The sequence below is a fragment of the Glycine soja genome, chromosome 20, assembly GCF_004193775.1.
Source record: "Glycine soja cultivar W05 chromosome 20, ASM419377v2, whole genome shotgun sequence".
NCBI lineage: Eukaryota > Viridiplantae > Streptophyta > Magnoliopsida > Fabales > Fabaceae > Glycine > Glycine soja.
Window position 1 is genome coordinate 34,250,492 of NC_041021.1, and position 21,209 is coordinate 34,271,700.

Here is a 21,209-nt window from a genome sequence, read left to right on the forward strand (position 1 = left end):
CTTAACTTATCCTTTTTATAAAACATATTTTTTAATTTTATATATAAAAAAAAATATTCTGCTAATTTTAATTTGAATCAAAAGGCATTACATTATTATTAATCGCTTGAAGATTTAACTCAATGATATCTAAAAAGATAGGATTATTATCATGATATTTTTTTAATCTGGAACTGAGGATAAAACCTTTAACCTTACCCGACCCAACGAAGGTTATATATCAATAATATACAATGCTACCTTTTCTAGGGCTCGTAACACTGTAACCTCACACTTCTCCAAAATTCGTTCTCCCTTTCTTTCGAAACCCTTTTTTTTCTTCCAACAAATCGGCGATGGTAATGACGTCAGTGGTGCCGGTGAACCCCACCAAGGAGATGGACTTCGAGACTTATAAAGGGCATGAAGGCCATCACAAGGTTCGAGGAGGTGGGGATCAAGGACGATCTACTCTGTGGAATATACCAATATAGCCTTCACGTTTGGGTGTGAAACGGAGCGCAGTAGCAAGCAGCAGGCGGAGGAATCAGAACCGCGTTTGGGAGAAGAAGAGCAAAATCGTTATGAAAATGAGCGAAACGGTGAAGAAAGTTAACAATGTAGCATTCAAGGTAGGAAGGAACCTCGATTGGGATGGAATGGCAAAGCTTCTGGTCTTGGATGAGGCTCGCAAGGAGTTCTCCAATCTCTGTCGTGCTTTTGACGAGGTTAACTCCCAACTCCAAACCATGTTTAGCTACGTACCATCTTTTCTTTCCACCAATTTCTATCTCTCTTTCTTATACATTTGATTTACTATGTGAATTTCCCTCTCTGTTGTTCATAGATGTTAGATCGATTCGATTTTAGGGATCATAACTAATTTACACCATTTTCTATTTTATTCCATTGTTGGTTTTGATTATAAGTTGTTTTAAACGCAATAAGCTAATCTAAACACACGCTTAGTGTCCCTTTATCATTTGTGCTACTTCTCTCTAAAATCCTCCATTCAAACATATTCTAAGAATGTATTGTTAAAGGGTTGTGTGTGCTTCACATCTAACTGAGTGCGTTATATTTTAGATTTTTTTTGTCTAGGTATTTACATGGGGTGTTTGTTTTTTAATTTTTGACAGGGTTTCATGCTTTAACATTGTCACTAACAAGGGAATTGGCCTCACAAACTGAGAAGGTTATATTGGCTATTGGGCATTCATCAATATACAAGCTCATGCATGCATTGGAGGTAAAAGCATGGGAGAAAACATAAGGAAACTTGAGTATGGAGTTGTTAATGTTGTTGAACCTGGGAACAAGTACCTAACACACTGCTCAATGAGGGGCTTGGTAAGATGAATGCACCACCTAAGAGTGATGTACCAGGCAAGCCTGCTAGCCTCTTCTACAATATCGGTTCACAAGGTGGTGGACAAGAGACTACAGCATAAGCACCCTCTATCGTAGTTCTTGGTTTCTTATTCCATTACCAAGATACATCAAATATTAACATGTGGAATCCTTGATAGGCTCAACAAATATATGATGGTAACAACAATGAGGATGATAAAGAAACTCAAGCAAGCTGCATAATGTTTCCTTGCCTTCATATTAGATCATACTATTACTATTAAATCATACCACAATATTGCTTGAAAATCATTGCCCATTTTTTAGTCTTGAAATATATTAAGTCTTTTTTTTTCTATGCTTGCAAGTAATTTTTTTTCTTTCTAATCGTGGAAAAGCAAATGCTTTCTAATTTTTTTTCTTTCTCAAGATGATAATGTAGAAATGTATCAGTGCAAGGAAACTACAAAAGAAAATCCTCAACAAATATATGATGGTAAAAACAATGAGGATCACCCTTCCTTCCATGAAAGTAAATTTGAAACTAACCAACAAACACAAACCCTGGCTGATGAAGCACCTGCTGGTGAGTAATATTAACCTTATAACTTGCGAACTTTATTTTTGTATTTGAGTATTAATGCCAAGTGTTGCCTTGTTATGTCCCCAATATTTGCAATTTGTTATATTAATCTAATAGGCAATTGATATTCTACTACTCTTGGAGCATCAATATTTTGGTGTCTCAGACATGCAACAATAGTTAATATAAGTAATTGAAGTTATCTAAGTGACTATCTTTGTAATAGATACCACAAATTCCATGAGTAGTTCAACTTGTGAAGATCCTCCTCCACCACTATCAGAATGGTATCCACCTTACACATCCTTATTCCATTGATTATCTTTACCTTCAAAAATTTTGCAAGCAAATTCTTCATTTTGCTAACTAACAGGTTAGAGGACACGTTTATCGATCTTTACTTATTTGGCTACAAGAACATACAAGTTAGTGGAGTTGATGCAATGATAGTCCATTTGAAACAAATGATTTTTTTTCTAAATATAGATGCTTATATTTTGTTGAATATTGGTTTATGATATTAGTGATGTTATTCTTAATAAGTGTTATTGTTATTTCAGGAACATGGTTTAGATGGTGATGAATATGTGAGAATGTTTTGATTGGAAAGAGATTGGTATTCTAGATCTCTTTAGTGGTTGTTAATTAAATTCTAAATTATACATATGATTGTCTTTACCTATTGACTTGTGAAATTCAAGTACACAGGAAATTCAAACAAAAGAAATAGGAAGTAATATTTTAAGTTTCAACTTTCAAGTGTATAAATTGTTAGTGGTTCCTTCTATTTCAAGTTTCAATAATCTTTCTTTCAATTATATTATTTTTTTAAAAGAAAAAATAAAATATATTTAATTAAAAATTGTAATCAACAAAGAGCATAATTAGGAACTATTTTTATTATTATTATATGGCTTTTACCTACAGATGACCGTAGGTACAAGTAAATGACTTTTACCTACAGTTTGAGATTGTAGGTATAAATTAATACCTTTTACCTACATATTTGAAATTGTAGGTGTTACCTATAGTGACAATCAAATGTGACTGTAGGTAAAAATATATCCATAGGTAAAGCTTATGGTGACAAATTATTAATTATCATTGTATACCCCCTCAAAGTTAACTCCTAAAATGCCTGTAGGACAAAGTCTTTTATACATCTACTTACAGATTTTGGACTTCTAGTGACAGTTTTTGTCTGTAAGTATAAGTCATTTTTCTTGTAGTGATTCTACAAGTCTAGCATAGGGGAAAACTTGTTGAATATCATTGTGTAACACAAGAATTTGGTTAGCAATCTTTCAAACCAGCCAATCTTCATTTTTCTTTTTCTATTTTTAACTTCTTGTTTATCATAATTGAATGTGTAACTAACAAGCAAGTTTGTTCCCGTTTTCTATTCAATCTTTATTTTTTGTTCTTCTTTCTAATGTTTAGGTATTTATGGTATAAGTTAAAAAAATAGAAACATGCACAAAGTCACTGTCGATAAGTTTATAAATTCAAACAATACTATTTTAAACAGTGTTTTATATGCTAATAGGATAGGCTCATTTATTAAATACATCTATATTTGCTAAAATAATGGTTGAAGTAGTTGAATAAATTACCCACAAGCACACTCATCTTTTAAAGAAGATGAACTCATTGAAGAGAAAATAAAGATAACAATAAGAAAGAAGTTTATTATTCATTATTATTATTATTATCAACCACCATAGCCCATTAATGTTCTATGTAGAAGATACAAAGCAATAATCATATGAAAAAAAATAAATTCCTTAAAAAGTTATTACAATAATTATAAAGGCAACTGAAGTGACTATGCAAACCTTATTTGCATGAACAGAAAAAAAAATTATTTGCTTGAAGATTTGGCTACCATGCATGCATGCATCTACATCAATTGTGTGTAGTGATGCTTACATGGGCTTCTTGTGCTATCCTTCATGTCATGATTAACATATATACCTTCATGTCATGCTTACCATATAGACCCATCGATCTTAGAGCATTTGTCCTTAAAGGGTTACAAATGAATTGTAAACACAAAATTAGCTAATTAACTAATTAATATGACGAGGGTTGGATGAGCCAACATGAAGTTTAAGAGAAAATTAGGGCCCTTAATTTTCTATCACTACCAAAAAAAAGCTTTTTTTACGATGTCTATTTAAAGATGATTATCGAAAAACCATCCTCGTTTAGGTAGTGGTGGCATTTTTGTAAATAATTGCAACTTTTCAAAGACGGTTGTTGCAAAATCGTCTTCAAAACAACTTTTCAAAGATAGTTTTTGTTAAAATTGTCCTTGAAATTAGATCCTCAATGTCGCTTTTACAAAGAAACCGTTATGAGTGGATCTTTATTATCTTGTGGTTCCAGGTAGTCTCGCACTTCATTCCTTTCCTCTCTTCTCCTTGCGTCTGTTCCTCTCCTCGAGTATTTTTCGTTTTCAACTTTTCATTCCCTTGCATTCGTTCCTCTCTTCTCCTTGCATCCATTCCACTCCCCTGCGTCCCCTTTTCGAATCTGATCCACCACTCCACAGAGAAAGAGTGACATTGGATCACGCTCTGCAAGTGTTGAGAAAAAGAGCAAAAGAGAGGGAATCATATGATGTGGTGCGCAGGGACTTGTTGTCCTACTCGAGAAGCGGTGAGATGGTTTCGGTTCGGTCGGAGGCCATGGACATCATCCCAAGTTCTCGTCAACAAAGCCACTCCTCTAGTACACTCACTCTCATTAGATCACAACTTTATCATCTTTGTAACCACTCTGGTCATCTTCGCTTTGATCTCGTTCCCTCACAGGACGAACCTTGTGTGGAACTTTTTGGCTTTCGTTGAACTAATTGCAAGAAAGTGAAGCGCAACAATGAAGACCTTCCTCACTGCTTGACCAAGGATCTTCACACCAGGCAAGTCTATTCGCCTTTGTAATCCACTAACTCTGGTTTGATCGAAAGTGCATTTCCCAAGGTAAGCGTCGAAGCAACCGAGAGTCCCGATTTGGGGATTTTTTTTAGGCTCGACTTTTCAACAAGGGAAACACTGATTCCTTAGAGGAGAATGATGGATATTGTTCGAAGAAAGTTGATGGTTTGGACAGAGCAACAACTTTACCTGATGGTGAGATTTGTGGTGGTTCAAATTCCAAGGTTAACAAAGATGTAGGGAAACTGGACACAGAGGTTCTTGTCAAAGATACACCTTCCACTGGGAATGGTTCTTCTTCTCTCAAGAGCAAATCTATAAGGGTTTGACATGTTTTAATTTATTTTCTTTATGTTTATTTATGCATTATTTGGGTGAATTTCATACATATGTACCTGGAGATTAAAGCCCTAATCACACCCTTAATAGGTTTCTTTATGATTATGGATTAGGCCTTCTATCCTTTGTTGTTAGCCCTACCTTAATGGTGGTGAATTGTGTAATTAGGTTAAATGAGTTATTGTGGGTGTTCTAGGTTAAAATTCCCGAGAATAGTACTTTTTTTAAAATATTATTATTGCTTTCAGAGCATGGTTTTATTATTATAGAGCTGATTGGGATCTTTATGCAGGTTCTTAGACTATTGGATTTTTTTTAAAATTTATTTTTTGGAGCTTTCATACTGCCTTTGAGTTGCACTCTGTAATCTAGATGTTAATTAATGATTCTTCTTATGGTCCATGATATGGATTTGTTTCTTAATTCTTTATCCATTTGTGTTTTACAGGCCAGAATAGTACCACTCTTCCTCATACATCTGCGGTCCACAAATTGTGGGTTTCATGTTTTTGGGTATTTGTATTTCATTACATATTTTATAATGGTTGAAGACAGTTCAATAACACATAGATTTGGTGCTTAAAGGTCATTTTCTCTTATTCTTTCTTCAATTTGTCTTTTTTATCCTTCGTCACTTTTTTAGGATTTTCTTTTTAGTTTGCTTAATTGCTCTGGTTGGAAATGACAGCACATTTTCAATGATGCAGTTTAGCTATTACTACTACTTGTAGTGGTTTGATGTTGAGGGCAGTATGCTGGTTATAAGTGGAGGAAATGCAAAGGTATCATGCTGGCAGCTGCACTAGTGCAGTTAATAATAGTGCAATTGTTGGGCCATCCACTAGGGACATTGGAAGAACTGATTCATCTTTTTTGCCAACTAACTTTCCTGTGAGTTCTAGGGTAAGATTCTATGTCTGCCAATATTTCTTTACTGAAAATGTTATTACCTATTCTTTCTTTTCATATGTTGTTATTGTAGTACATGTGATTAAGGTACTTCATATTCCAAATAAATGTCGTTGTGATACAACTTCTGGTGCTTTAGTCCCTCTTAGCCAATAGCTTTTTTTTCTTGCAACAGTGATTGATTTTATTTATTTGACGTCATTTTGAAACCTTAAAAACTCCACTCATTTATCTGTTCTTATGCATTAAATGATTGAGATATTACAAGAAGTTTTATCTATTATAACCAACTAAACATCCCCCCCCCCCCCCCCCGCTTTTAATGCTCTTTTCTATTAATATATAAACTTTTGATACTTTGCTTTGATGGTCAGATGAGCAAGAAATATTAGGTTTCATATCCACAGTAGGCATGAATGAATGAGCCACTAGTGAGGGACGTAGTATTTGTTATTAGAGAATTGGTAAATACAAGGTTGAAAAGTATCTATTTCTTTGATTATGTTGGTTCCATAGAATGGTTTATGTTTCAAATCGATTTTGATATTCTATCCTAATATACTTCAAAATAATGTCATACTTATTCACTAATCACTAGAGATTGTTATACTATAGTTTGTAAAAGCTGTTCAAAACTTTGAATATTTATCTTCCTGGCTGTGTTGACTAAATAAGTGAAGTAAATGGTATTGTGCTTATGCTGGATGTTATTCAACCCTAAAATTTAGTTTATTTTCTTTATGCCGAAAATTTAGCAAAGATTTCATGAACTGATTATCTAATATTATAGGGACCTCTTTGAATCACCCCTATCTTTTAAAAAGTAGTGAGGTTGGGAACATAAAGTTACTGTCACCACTTAAGCTAGATAGCTGCTCATTGATTTATAAAAAAAACACTCAGAAATAGCCACTAGCTAGCTAAGTTACATAACCAGAATATCTTTTTGGTTTTTTTTTTCTATTTTGAGGTTGAAAGTACACAAACTAGTGTCTGAAATTCCAATTTAGGAGTAATGACTTATCAAATAATTTTCATATAAAATTAGAGAATATGTGATATACTATGATAGCAATAAATCTGTAGAAGTTGGTATGGCCTTTTTGTGTAACCTTTTACTCATGTTTTGTGTTGAGATTTCTTTGTTTTCTTTCCATTTAAATAATCAGGAGCTTATATCATTATTTTTTTTTTTATTGATGTTGCTATGTGGAGGAGCTATTTTTCTAATGATAAAAGATATGGAGTTTTTTCAATAATTTTAATCATAATAAAAAAAAAACCATAGTTACCTGTGTCTCTCTTATCCATATCAGAATTTATTCTCTCCCCAGTTAACATGCCAAAGAATTACATATTTTTCCTCAACTCAAGTTAGAATGTAAAAAAAATAAAAATCAGTTGTCCAATTCAAAAGAAAAATATTGGGTCTACTTTATTGTCTACTATTTACAACAACTTTGGAGATACAGAGAACGATAGAGCTGTTTGTAATTTTAGTCCTTTGTTAGGTTTGATACTCCATAATAAAATGGTATATTATTATTATTATTATTATTATTATTATTATTATTATTATTTGTTCTGATGAATCATTTATTTGATTTTGTTTATCACTTTAAAAACAATGGTTTTACTTTTGCAGACAACCACAATTAATCCATACAAGTTAAAGTGTGATAAAGAACCTCTGAACTCTAGGTAGTTCATGCTTGGAGTAGAACCTGTTTTCAGTTTGTTGCTTAATAAAACTTATGATTAAGTTATTTTTATCTATTTCTAGTTTAAAATTATTACATTGAACACCATATATCTTATGTTGGAATGGAGATTCTCTTGTGTTTGGATTTGTTTTATCGTTATGTTTTTATCTATGCTATTTTCAGTCAATTTGAAAATAGTTGGTTTTTTTTTTTCAAATTTCTTATTTAACATGAAATTTGTGATGATTTAACATGAAAATGTTATTTAAAAATAATATGAAATTTTTATACGATGGTGGGCATGAAATATGAAATTTCTTGATTTAAAAAAAATACAAAGAAAATAATATTTTTTAATAATAATATTTTCATTATTTTAATTTCTTTTTTAAAAAAAGACATTTTAATATAGTTTTCTGAAAAAAAATCATCTTAGAAGGATATCATTATAAGACGGTTTTGAGCTAAGAACTGTCTTAGAATGATACCTTTTTAAGATGGTTTTTTTAGAGAACCGTCTTAGAAGAATAGTCTTCTAATAACTATTTTAGAAAAAAAAATTAAGACGATTTTTTAAGGAACCATCGTCGAAAGACTTTCGTGGCTTTAAAAACGATTCAAAATCATCGTTAAATATCATGTACAACCATTGTTGTATATGACTTTTGCAATAATATATTTAAGAAATGTACGATTATCATTATTCTACCAACTATTTATTTGGCACTCTCAATCACAAACAGTGAGCCAATAATTAAATAGTTACTAATTAAATAGAGTAATGATACTCATACATCTTAATTTTTTTGTATAAGTGGAAAGAAGAAATAAATATTAAAAAAAATGAAGAAGAAACTAATAAATGTAATAAAATGCATGAGTGTATGTTTAGTATTTTCCAGTCAGACATAAGTTCCAATTAGCAATACTTGCGCTGATTAATAATTAACATGTACAATTTATTAGAGTGATACCTGTTTGTACAGGGGTATAGAAATGTACCTAGCTTATATCTTAGAATAATGATATGATTTACGTATATTTATTGTAGCGAGAGGGCAGGACTAACTAGATAATGGAAAGGTAGTGACTTAATTAACATTGATATCGTCAAAATTAAAATAATTGAAACTAAAAATCTGGGTTTAGGGCTTTCATAAATATCAATACTAAACCTGCCAATAAAGTAGTACATACTTAATTACCACATTCTGTTAAATAAATAAATAATTGCGACTCAAGTTGAGTGTTCTATCCTTACACTTCACATGTTATTATTGACTTTTCTAATATATCTTAGTTTCACGTGTATAAGAAAATCAAATGAAGTTATTATTAACTTTTTTAATATATGTTAATTTCATGTGTATAAGAATCTCAAATTAAGCTAAATTAACGAAAGTTATTTTAGTGTGAAAATAGCATTTATACTAATGACTTATTAAATAACTATTAAAAATCATTTAATATATTATTCCTTAATATTTATTTTCTATTTTTATGTTCATTACTATAATATATTAATCAATCCGAATTTCTCATTTGATTTCCCGGCCCGTATGTAATTCAACAAATATTTATAAAGCAAATCTGAACTTAACTTCTGGCTTTGAGGTACAATGCCTTGCATAGAAGAGGAAAAAAAGCATTAACATATCATTTGCATAATAATTTCTCATTTCATAGTGTGTGTTACAGGACTATTTAATAATTTCTCTTGGCATAGAGCATGTTGACTTTTACATCGATACTGGTATTTTAACTTATGCATTATGCAGAATAAATATTTTTTTATATAATTAAAATTTATAATAAATGGATATATTTAAATATGTAAATTTTGGAAACATATCTTGTGATAAGAAGATTATTCTTATATAAGAGTGAGAGGAATAAATCTAGTTTATACAATATGTAAATGGTTAAAATTTAAAACCATGTCACTACATAAAAAAAAGGTATACGACTTTTAAAAAACTTATTTTTTTATTAGATTTAATTGTCAATAAATTTTCTCACTCTCAAATCATAAAGGCTCTCACTATATACATCTATAAATTGTATAAAAATTAAAATTCTTAATTAGTAAATATTTATTAATAAAAAATTATATTTTACATTTCACATTAATAATTAAAATCGTGATATAACATTTTAAACTAAATTATTGAAATTCAATATAAAGGTAAATTGAAAAAAAATAGACGACAATGAAGATAAAGTATATAAATAAAGATAAAAAAAAGTAGCCCATAAGATGGTTGATAGAGAATTCTTTGACAAATTTGGGAGATATAGTATGTGAAATACAGAAAAAATAAAGAAGAATTTATTGAGAATGCCTAATTCAGAAAGTAAATATTTAAATGTGTTTTATAAACACTTTAGTAACTTATATGCTACTTAAACTAGCATATAAGTGCTTGTCTATTCCAATTTAGAGGAAAAGACACACTCAAACTCTCTAGTAGAAGTACTTAGAGATAAAGAGAAAGCAAGTAGGTATACGTATAATAGGATTTGATAATAAGAAAAACGAGATAAAGAAAAAAGATAGATGTTAGCAAAGTGTTTGAACTGATGAAATATTTGTGTATCATTATTATTCCAATTTATAATATTGGAGCAGATGAATGAGATTAAATTACTAATACTAACCCTTCCTAGGCCGCCTCTAGCACTCCAAGCATTGGGTGCAGTTGAAGAGCGAAAGTAACCCCACTCGCTTATGGTGGACTTCCCCAGAATAATTGCCCCAGCATCCTTCAAATTGGTCACCACACGAGCATCACCACGCACCACAGACCCAAGCAACGCGTAGGATCCAGCCGTGGTGTTCAGCTTGCCCTGGGTTCCCATGTTACCTTTGAGCAGGACAGGGATGCCGTGCAGCGCAAGCAATGCCGCCGTCGAGTTCCTCTCGTGCTCGTGGTCAGCCTTCTCGGTGTCGTACAGCGCATCAAGTTTCACATCTATGACCCCGTTGAGATGTGGGTTGTGCCTAGTGATTTCGTCCAGATAAAACTGAACAAGTTCCCTGGATGTGAGGATTTTTTCCTTGAAAGCAGCTTTGGTATCACTTATAGTTGCTTCTCTAATTCGGATTTGTTGGGCTGAGACTGTGTATGATAAACATGATGATATGGTTAAGAGAATGATTAACATTGTTGAGAGGAGTTGGCAAGGAAAATTTAGGTGTAATTTGGTAGTCATAAGAGCAAATCTAACCAAAAGGAGTTGATTGATATGTTCTTATGCTTTTCATTGTACGTTGTAGTATGTACCATATATATAGTAGGTTGAAGTGATCAAGTGGGTAAAATATCTATTATTTTGAAAACCTAATTTTCAAGAATAAATTAACCCAATCAAATAATGATGTACTATAGAGTACATGAATCTGAGAAATAATACACTTCTAACTTGCTTGAGATATTAATCCATCTCTAGATATTAAACCTACGAGTAAAATATGTTTTTGGTTTCATAAAATATCTCAAAATTTGATTTTTGTCCTTGTAATAATTTTAATGATTTTAGCACTATATTTTAACAAAAATACAAATTTTTATTATGTAAATAGAAACTAAAACTACATCACTTTTTGTAAATGTAGGAACTAAAAACATAAACTTTTTATAATAATTAAAACTAAATTCAAGATATTTTGAGGGGACAAAAATGTATTTTATCATAAATATGATGACATTTTTAATTTTGTAACATGAGTAGTTTATATTTTTATGTTAAATTAAACCAATATCTTTAATAAGATGGTTGTTAAAATATGCATGGTTTTTCATTTTCTTTAATTTTTTTAATCCGTGCTTAATTTTTTTCAATTTTTAATTTTACTGGAATTTTTTCAATTAATAATTGGAAAAATTGAAATATTTACTAATCACTAATAAAATATTTTTTATTGATTAAACCAATTATAAAATTTCCGAAATTTACCTGCAGTATTTTTTATATATAAATTAAGGTTAGAAAAGATTGTGAGGGAAGGAAACCCCAATTAGGCTAGGGTATCACAAGAGAGCCTCACAACGAGACTAACCCAAATAACATTAAATTGAGGGGAAAAAAATGATCAAAATCAATCTTGGGGGACTGGGCCAAAATTAACAACCAATTATAAAATTTCCGAAATTTACCTGCTGTAAAACCTGTACTATTTTCTATATACAAATTGAGAAAAAGATGATCAAAAACAATCTTGGGGGACTTGGCCAAAATTCACGGGAGGAGCTATCAAAACCTGTAGGAAGAAAGAAAAACTCAATTCCTAAAAAGGTTTGTCCCAACAAAAAGAGGGACAAAATCTCACTAGGAGAAACTATCATGGAAAGAGGTCCCAAAGATAACAAGTTCATCTGCACATGAGTTACTTTTTCTATATATACAAGAGAAACAAAAAAAAATATAGATTTACAAAAAGTCATACAATTATTCCATCTGGGTGCGAAGGCGCCAAGGAACCAACAAAGAGTTTCTAAAAGCTAGAATGACAAGGGAAACTCATTTTAAAGAATAAATTGAATCAATCAATAATGCCTAAGAGAGCATTTGAATCCGAATCATAATGCAATTTTAATTTGTTTGAGCCTATTTGAAAATTATTTTATTTTTAAGCAAATCAAACAATAGCATGTTGGGAAATAATTCGGTCAGCATTTCCTTGCGACTAGACAGTTGGCCCGTGCACCTGAGACTCCAATTTGAGTATTGAAAAGTTGGAATAATTAATATTGAGTTACATGTAAATAATAAAGCATCACTACTAAAAATCTTGGTTTTTACAACATAGTAACAACTTCGATCCGCCTAAAACGATGTTGTATAATAAGTGGTGGCAATTCGGTAATTATAAAGATAGCCAACAAAGACGGTGATGTAGAAACCCATCTTTGAATTCGTGAATAATATCTTCGACAACGTTCTTGTTGTCAACACGATGTGGTTGGGGCAGCATTATACTCACGTGCTACAAGCAACACTCACTTGCGTCGAACCCTAGCCTTCGTCACTATACCCTCCAACAACACTCACACGCCATAGCTAGCCTCGAAGAAGACTCTTGCGCATTCTATCTAGCCTAAAAAAAAACCTTTGAAGACCTTCCTCAGAGGTCTCCCTTCCTGAGTTCGCATCATCACTCAGCTCCCACCGTCCACGGCGGTGCACCCGTAGCCTGTCGTGACTCACCATGTAACATTCCAATTTTTCGTAAATAAATTTAAAAAGTTTTTTAGTAAAATAAATAAATAAATAAATAAATATAGAGCAAATAATAGGCTGAGTACCCTAGGTATAAATAGTTATGTTAAGTCAGCTGCCTCCTTTTGGCCTCATTTTCGTTTTTCCCCTTCTCCTCTCAGAAAAACGACGATCTCGAACCCGTTCACCGTTGGATCGTCGTGAAATTTGAGTATCATGTTCGCAACACAATTCCGAGCATTCTCACCGTTGGGAATTTCGATATCATGTCTGAAATGAGAGAAACACCCTTCGCATTGTAGCCTTTTTCTTTCCCGCAGAAACCCAGAGCTGTCTTGGTAAAACTACGATCCCGGTTTCGTTAACCGTTGGATTATTGTGAAATTTGGATATGTTGTTCGAAATTCAATTCCACACGCTTCCACCGTTGAGATTTGCTAGATAATATTCGTGGAGGGAGAAAAAGGAATCGTATGAAGACAGTACAAGTGGAGGTTTCAATCTCTTCTCCGTCTCTCTGACGTTTGGGAATTCTATCGGAGCAGTCGGATGAATAATTGAAAGAATTTCCGGGAACCGCTAGAGATGTTGCTATCGCTGGCTGAAGACACGTGAGCCCGCTTAGAGGTAAGGGATGAGTTATTCACAGTTGGGGATTAGTGAGAACATGTGTAGGGATCCTTAGAGGATTAAATTGGGATTTTATTTTGGGATGTTTGTTAAATTGCAATTTTTCCTTTATGATTATAAATAAAATATTGATGTCCTGATGAAAATTGCTTGATAAATTGTGCTCTTGATATTTGTATATTTGGACCTATGATTTGGATATAATTGTGTAATATTATTTGAGGAGTTTTAGTCCTCATGTTGTTATAGTCTTTTATATAAATTGTTATATTGAGGATATGAAATGATAATTCAAATTGTGAGTATGTGATGAATTGTAGAATAACATGTTGCTTTGAGAATATAATATTGTTATTGAGATTGAGTATAAGTGTAAAGTTGAACATGTGTTAATTTGTGAGATACGTGTAAACATGTGATGGTGGATTGTGACACTATGAGATGTGAAATTGTGAATGAGTTCTAGTTGTGGATAAGTGTGTAGTTAACACTTGATGCGAAATTACTTGTGTTGTAAGCTATGAATTGTACAATACCCGACCAGCGTTATCTTGAGAAAAGCGTTGATGCGCAGTGTTAAAGAGAAAATGTAGGTTTCCTATTTAGGAACCAGTGTTAAATCGTAGCGCAATTGTGTTGAACGTGTTTAAAACACGAGTGTAAGGTCGTGGGTATTGTATAATTCATGAGCAGTGTCTGCATGTAAAAAAAATTTTTTTAGGGGTTGGACCTGAATCAGGAGGGAGAGGCCCTGACGGACTCTTCGGAGTGTAGGCCTTGGGGGTCACCTGGTTTGAGTGCTCCTTTAAGCCTATGCTGATCTCATATGGTTGGAGCATTCTCGCAAAACATTGTGACCCTGACTGGTCTCCCTATGATCTTACTTAGTGAGAGTGACCTGACAAACCCATTGTGTGGTGTGTCTTGTTATGTACTCCTAAGCGCCCCAGGGTGGTTTTTCACTGACATGGTACCACATTGCATATAGAATTGAGTCTTAGCATAACTATTGCATATGCTTGCTAATTGATGTGTTATTATATCTTGATCGAAGTGTGGGATTCTTGTGTAATGTGATTGATAATTGAAAAGTGAATTTTGAATGACGAAGTGGTGAAGTTACGTGAGCTATGTTTAAGCAAGTGGTATCTCATTTATATAATATGTATATTTAATTGTCTTGTTTCTCTATTAGCTAGGAATGTGATAACTCACTCCCTGTGTGTTGTTGGGTTTGGATCCTGTGATGATCTTGAACTTGTGTTCGGGGGAGCAGATGAATAGGTGGATGACTATGAAGAACCTCATGCTAGAGGACACGGGAACACCACGCTCTGATAGGATGTGACATTAGGATATAGGTTCTATATTAATTGTATGAGACTTATATGACTTTCTTTGAGTCGAGATGACTTTATTATTTATTTGGACAAGTTTGAATATGATGTAGAAGAAAGTGAATGTGAGCCTTTTACCCATTTGAAAAGCTTGTATTTAAAAATGTTTTAAAAATACTTTTAATTAATATTTGAATTTTTATTCCTTTATTAATATATATGTGAGGGGTAGAGGGTGTCACACACCACTCTCGCGCGACCAAATTAGGTTTGTTGTAAGATTTCTTTTTGGTCCCTCTTTTACGATTTTACCTATTTTTGCTTTTCATTATTTTTTTTTTCAAAATAGACAAACAAGCAAACAAAGTACTTTGTGTGATGTTTGTTGAAATTATGAAAATTGGATGTTCGTGAAGCTGATTATTTTATATTCGAACTGTTTTGAAGTGAAAATAACACAAACTACTTTGTGTTATTTTTAGGCAAGTAGGAGAAATGAAGTGATGCAGAGGTAAATACTGTTTGCTAGTGCTAATTCCACAGGAACTGCTTTTCTGGTGAAGATAAACCTTTACAACCAAATAATAAGTTGGTATTTCACTCCCCTGAGTATTTCATTGATCAATCTTGGTCTTGCTGATACAGTGTTTGTATGTTGTTAATGTTTTTATTACTGCTTTGGTAGAAGTAGAAGCTAGGTAGGTGAATAAGTAAGGCTATACTTTTCTTTGGCTTTTTATGGCTTTACTATTTCTATGCCTAGGTGAATAAGTAGTCATGATATTCTGATTAAGCTTTCTATTATACAATAAGCAAGGTTCAGTGTTTTGCAAAAAAAAAAATGTAATGCCTAAATTAGTGCTGAATAACCAGTAACCAAAGAAAAGCAGAGGTAAAACTTTTAAAGAATAACCAGTAACCAAAGTTGTATAAAGAATAAGCAGAGGTGAAGAAGCTAGGTAGGCTCTACTTTTGAAGTGGTTACTGGTTCAGTGCTGAATAACCAATAACCAAAGTTAAATGTCCATTTACTCTTACTCTGATGTTAGTTCATAACATGTTATATGTTTGTTCCTTTTACAGCCTGGGAATCAATTCATTTGATTTAAGTAGTTTATGCATGGAAACGTGTTAAAGAATGATAATTGAATCTTTTTTTTTATCTAGTGTATAAGCATGTGAAATAACAAACGAGGTCACTGCTTGAGGGTATTGAAATTGAAGGCACTAGATAAAGAAAGAAAACAGAAAAAAAAGGTGAGAATTGAGATGGGAACGAGATCACAATCAACAAAAGAGAAACATGTTATATGTTAGTTCCTTTTACAGCAAAAACTTGTCCTGCTTTAAACTGGACCTCCATATGCTTATGTTATCAATTACTTTAATGAGTTTCTGTTTGCAGCAAAAATTATAAGGGCCAAATGATTAAATTTATTTCAGGTGCTTGATCGTGCCATCATGTAGCCTTTATTTGTCCATACTTCGTACTCTACTTTATTGCCAAGTGTAGAAGCAGTTACTTCCCTTCACATCTTTATACAAATATTTAAGTAGGCTTTTCATTCTCCATAGGTCCATATAACCAAACTTGTCTTCCACCAAGTTCCTGCGTTGGCCTTGCATTTTCCTCATATCCCTGAGGAAAACAATTGCAATTTAGATAATGCTTAAGTAGATGTCTTGTATTGTATGATCACTTATATGGGAATTTTAGATTTGATAAATAGTTCTAAAAGAGAAGGTTCTGTACTACACCTTTTAGTTCTATAAATTGCAGTTTTCATTAAGTTAACTTTTATTAGCATATGAGCAAATGAAAAAACAAATAATGTCAATCCCATGCATACACAAATTTTACATGTTCAGAGAAAAAGAAATGCCTTACCATTTTTTAGAAGACCCACGCTGTTAGAAATGCTCAAAATTGATGGGTCACAGCTTCAGTTATTTGAAACCCATTATAGTAAAGCTTCACTTGTGATTGAACACACAAATATCTGTTTTTGATAATCACTGCCCACTCTGGTTTGTCATTTACCAAATTTCCTGTTTTTGATTAGCTAATTATAATTCCAGCCTTAATTTTGCAATATGTTGCATCCCCTGAAATATGATGAATGAATTAAACATTAATTATATTAAAAAACTTAATTACTATTTTGTTTCTCAAATTTATTTTTAAGTTTGATTTCATCCTTTTATTATTAAAATATTGAATTAGATCTTTTAATTTTTAAAAATGATTCAGTTAGATACTTTCATTTGTAGAAGTTTTAATGATGTACTTTATTTTTTTATAATAGTTTTAATTTGATCCCATTTCTATTTTCATTTGCTTTAAAAAATTAAAAAAATAAGATCAGATTTGGTTTTAAATAGGACCAAATTAAATTTATTTAAAAAATAAGAGATATAATTGAAACTTTTGAAAATAAAAGAATTAAAAATTAAAGGACCTAATTAATTTTTTTTAATAATCAGATGATTAAACTAAAATTAAAGAAAAAAATAGAAGAGGAAAATAGTGATTAAGTAAAAAAAGAAGCTAATTGCTCGTAAAAGGTGTTATGTGACATATAATTATTTGTGATATGCTAAGTGTCATCAAGATTAAGTTTATCAAACAAGTTAGTCTCTTTTAACATGATAAATCAAAGTTTGAGTTTTTTCATTTCACTTAAGTAGATGTACTTGTATTGTATGAACTAATAAATATAGTCTTTGCTAGTTAAGAAAATCATGTGAATAAAGTACAGAACCTTCTTAACAATTGTCCAAACAACACCTTCAGTGCATGGTGGAGTTGTAAGAGAACCAACATATTCTGTTAAGCTAATATTGACCAATCAGTTTCCCTTAATTTGCAGGACTACCAAAACTATTGAGCAATACCATCGTAGCTCTTTTACTCCTCAAGACGAACACGTTGAATGTGAAACTCAGGTACGCATGTGTTCACTAACTCAAGTTAGTAGTGAATTATTTTTCTTAGATAGAATTAATGCAAAAAGATAGCCCTGTCTACAACAATATATATATATATATATATATATATATATATATATATATATATATATAAGTCTTAATGATATGATACATCTCTATATATAACAGCAGTCAATTAATTTGATCTTGTTAGTGAATATTTATTAATTTTTTGTTTTGGCAATCAGAGCTGGTACCAAGAGGTGTCAAAGCTAAAGGCAAAGTATGATTCTCTTCAAAGGACCCAGAGGTAATCACTTATGCCTCTTCTAAAGAATAGACTTGTTTTAATATATATCTAATATCTAATACCTTCTGATGAATATATTATCATGTTTTCAGCAGTCACATGCATATGTATCTTAATCACAAACAAAAGGAGTTAATTAATATAGTAACAAAGGTTAGAAAATCATAACCACCCATGTAAAGTTAATTAACTTTCCAATGTATTGTTGTTTTAGGCATTTGCTTGGGGAAGATGTTGGACCATTGAACATAAAGGAGTTGCAGAATCTTGAGAAACAGCTTGAAGGGTCTTCAGCACAACCAAGGCAAAGGAAGGTGCGAACACATATTTGTAGAATTTATCTTTATTGCTCTATATATGGATTCTTGATGGTACTATACCTTAATTAGGTTGTAAAGCATGTGCCTATATACAAGAACTGACAGCAATCTTTCCAGTACTTTAACTAGACTATGCATCATACTGTTTGTGATCATATATATATATATATATATATATATATATATAAAAGTGTATGTGTACGTATAATCAATGTTTCCATATGATATAAGGCTGAGGTAAGGGAAAAAAATGATATAGAGGAAGGAGTTTACTTGCCAAAAGATATGTAAAGTTAACTAGTTTTTTATTTTTCGTTTCAAAGTCCTTGAGATAGTTGGGATAAGCATGTTCCTTAATTGTTTGGGGCAGTGTTTGGGTGGTTCTTGTCTCGGTTTTGGAGGGATTCCAACCCCGGCGAGAATTTGGGAGGGAGTTGATTGTATAGTGGGGTTTTTTGCTTTAAGTGGTATACAGGTTTTTGGTTGGATGTTAATGATGTTGGGGTATGTTAGGGTAGTGAAGCTTTACTAGTAGGACCAGTGGGAACTTTTGTGAGGACTCTTATGTTTTTCTTGTTGTACAAGGTTCTCCCCACTCCTTGTGGGTATCCCTGTGCACTATATATTAATATTATTATTTGTCTTCCAAAAAATGAACTTACAAAAACATGAATTTGAGAATTGAAAAATATAAATTTTAATTTGAAAAATTGAAAATGATAAATCTTAAACTTGAAGGACTAAAAATATATTTAAGGAAAAAAATACGGAAAAGTGTAAAATTGAGGGTGTAAAAGTTATAATTATGAACAAACCTGAATTAAAAGTAACATTTTTTCATAGAAATTATGTTTGTACCATTTTCTAATAGCTAAGAGAAATAAGAAGAGGATAGAGGGAAGTGTAAAAATCAAATGAATGATATAATAGAAGAAAAAAAATGAATTTAAAAAAATTATAAAATCTATTCATAAGAATAATATAATTTGTTTTCAAGCACACTCCAGGCCCACTTCCAGCAAGGCAGCGAGCGGTACCACATATGCTTTGCTGCCAAAGTATGTGCTTTGCGGTACCACATATGTTTTGCTGCCAAAGTATGTGCATGTGTCACAATAGAGTGTGCATTCTTTTAAACAGTGTGCATTCTTTTAATCCCTCGTGAAAATTGCAACGATATAAACAATGTGCATTCTTTTAATCCCAATACAACATTCAATTTTCCCTTGTGCATTTCTGAGCATTTTCTAAGAGATGAGCATCTGCAGAGTCATTAGTACTGGTCATTTGACTATCAGTAGCTCTAATTTTCTTTTGTCCAATTTCATCTGGAAGTTCAGGCTTGTCATCTTCTTCTGGAAGTTCAGGCTTGACATCTCCATCATCAGCCTTTATATAAACTTGCTCATCACTGTGAAGTCAAGGACGAAAATCAGGGAAAAAGAAGAAAGAAAAGAAAGTCAAATTTTGAACTCCTCATGTGATGAGCATAAAACAAGTAACAATTAACACATTTATTTCGACAGAATATGCATTTAAATATCATAGACAATTGATGCAGTTTTAATAGCACACAAGAGTATCAAGAATATCTAGGCACCAGCTCCTATGTCTTTCTGTTTAATTATGACTATTAGAAAACATCAATATTCAAAGGGCTCTTTGCAACCGGCAGCACCACTTTCATGATGATATTTTATGCCAACAACTACATCTTTCAGGCTTTAGAATAATATACGACTTTCTATCTATTTTGTTAAGAAGTGCCCCATTAGCTAGGAAAATAATCTAAGTAGTTGTTATAAGACTTGAATAACCCTCTCCTCTCGAGCTAACTTTTATGATTGAGTTAGGTCTGGTCCATTTAATGGAAATACTTGATTTGGTAACTGTTAAGAATATAGGCAAGTATTATGGATTAAGGAAGCAGCGACTCCTAAAATCAAGGGGTGACTAATTGGGAGCTTGATTCTGGGTGGCCAATTCCTATTAATTAGGATGTTGATTGCAGGGTGATAGATTGACAATTAAACATTTGTATACCCTTAACCAATCCTTCTATTATAACAGATGCAGTAGGGACACTCCCCTTTCTTGAGGTGTTGAGTGTTAGACACGTTAATTCCCACACCAACACCAGTATGGCACATGTTAGACACTACTCATTCAATGTTCACTTAAAAAAAAATAATTATTGACCCAAACATACTATATGACTCAAACACTCAAGTCAACACCTCCATCTGCATGATATAAATGTTATTTTTTTTATTTGCACTTTTATGTTAATTTAATGATATAAACCTAGATGTGTCTGAGGATGTTCGTGTCTACACTGACAATGAGAACAAGTTCAAGATTGAGATTCCCCAAGGTAAATTGAATAACTACAAGTTTGGAAGTAAAACCATACACTTTCAATTTAATTGCTTAAATTCTATACTCCTTGTGTTTTTGAGGCTGGATGGATCAGAATGGCAAGTGGGAACAGGAGACGGAGAATCTAATGGGTTTAAATCCATAACTGCTTTCTACCCAACTGTTGGAAATAAGGCTTTTTATGTTTAGGAAAAGTGTTTAGGAATATTGGAGACTTTGAATAGAAACTTGATAGGAAGGAGAATTCTTTATGGAGGAGAGAACTTTGTATTTTTACTTGATA

The 21,209-nt window shown here is 32.2% G+C and overlaps 2 protein-coding genes and 1 long non-coding RNA gene across 4 annotated transcripts; 2 read left to right on the forward strand and 1 right to left on the reverse strand.

The window, feature by feature from the left end:
- The first annotated feature begins 254 nt into the window (after window positions 1-254).
- LOC114402512 lies at window positions 255-7,948 on the forward strand. Of its 2 annotated transcripts, XR_003664452.1 has the most exons (6): window positions 255-707; window positions 1,119-1,915; window positions 4,301-4,645; window positions 4,729-5,775; window positions 5,898-6,093; window positions 7,745-7,948. It is a non-coding gene; the product is annotated as an uncharacterized LOC114402512 (long non-coding RNA). The 2 variants fall into 2 exon arrangements; XR_003664451.1 differs by having other exon boundaries at window positions 4,301-5,775.
- Window positions 7,949-8,971: 1,023 nt separating this feature from the next.
- On the reverse strand, window positions 8,972-13,013 carry LOC114402019 (probable amidase At4g34880). Its single transcript, XM_028364570.1, has 3 exons — window positions 12,923-13,013; window positions 10,461-10,921; window positions 8,972-8,977 (listed from the first exon to the last, which is right to left on the reverse strand). Exons 1-3 carry the CDS (start codon window positions 13,011-13,013, stop codon window positions 8,972-8,974), a joined length of 558 nt encoding a protein of 185 aa, XP_028220371.1.
- Window positions 13,014-15,492: 2,479 nt separating this feature from the next.
- On the forward strand, window positions 15,493-21,001 carry LOC114402020 (MADS-box transcription factor 6-like). The gene is made up of 5 exons (XM_028364571.1): window positions 15,493-15,500; window positions 17,860-17,935; window positions 18,166-18,227; window positions 18,442-18,541; window positions 20,856-21,001. Exons 1-5 carry the CDS (start codon window positions 15,493-15,495, stop codon window positions 20,928-20,930), a joined length of 321 nt encoding a protein of 106 aa, XP_028220372.1. The 3' UTR covers window positions 20,931-21,001.
- The last annotated feature ends 208 nt before the right edge of the window (window positions 21,002-21,209 follow it).

Coding starts and splice junctions, on each gene's coding strand:
- LOC114402020 (XM_028364571.1), top strand. Junction 18,228..18,441: donor TCTCTTCAAAGGACCCAGAG/GTAATCACTTAT, acceptor TTGTTGTTTTAG/GCATTTGCTTGGGGAAGATG. Junction 18,542..20,855: donor CACAACCAAGGCAAAGGAAG/GTGCGAACACAT, acceptor ATATAAACCTAG/ATGTGTCTGAGGATGTTCGT.
- LOC114402019 (XM_028364570.1), bottom strand. CDS start 13,013: ATGGTGAGTCACGACAGGCTACGGGTGCACCGCCGTGGACGGTGGGAG. Junction 10,922..12,922: donor AAGGGAGACCTCTGAGGAAG/GTCTTCAAAGGT, acceptor TATCATACACAG/TCTCAGCCCAACAAATCCGA.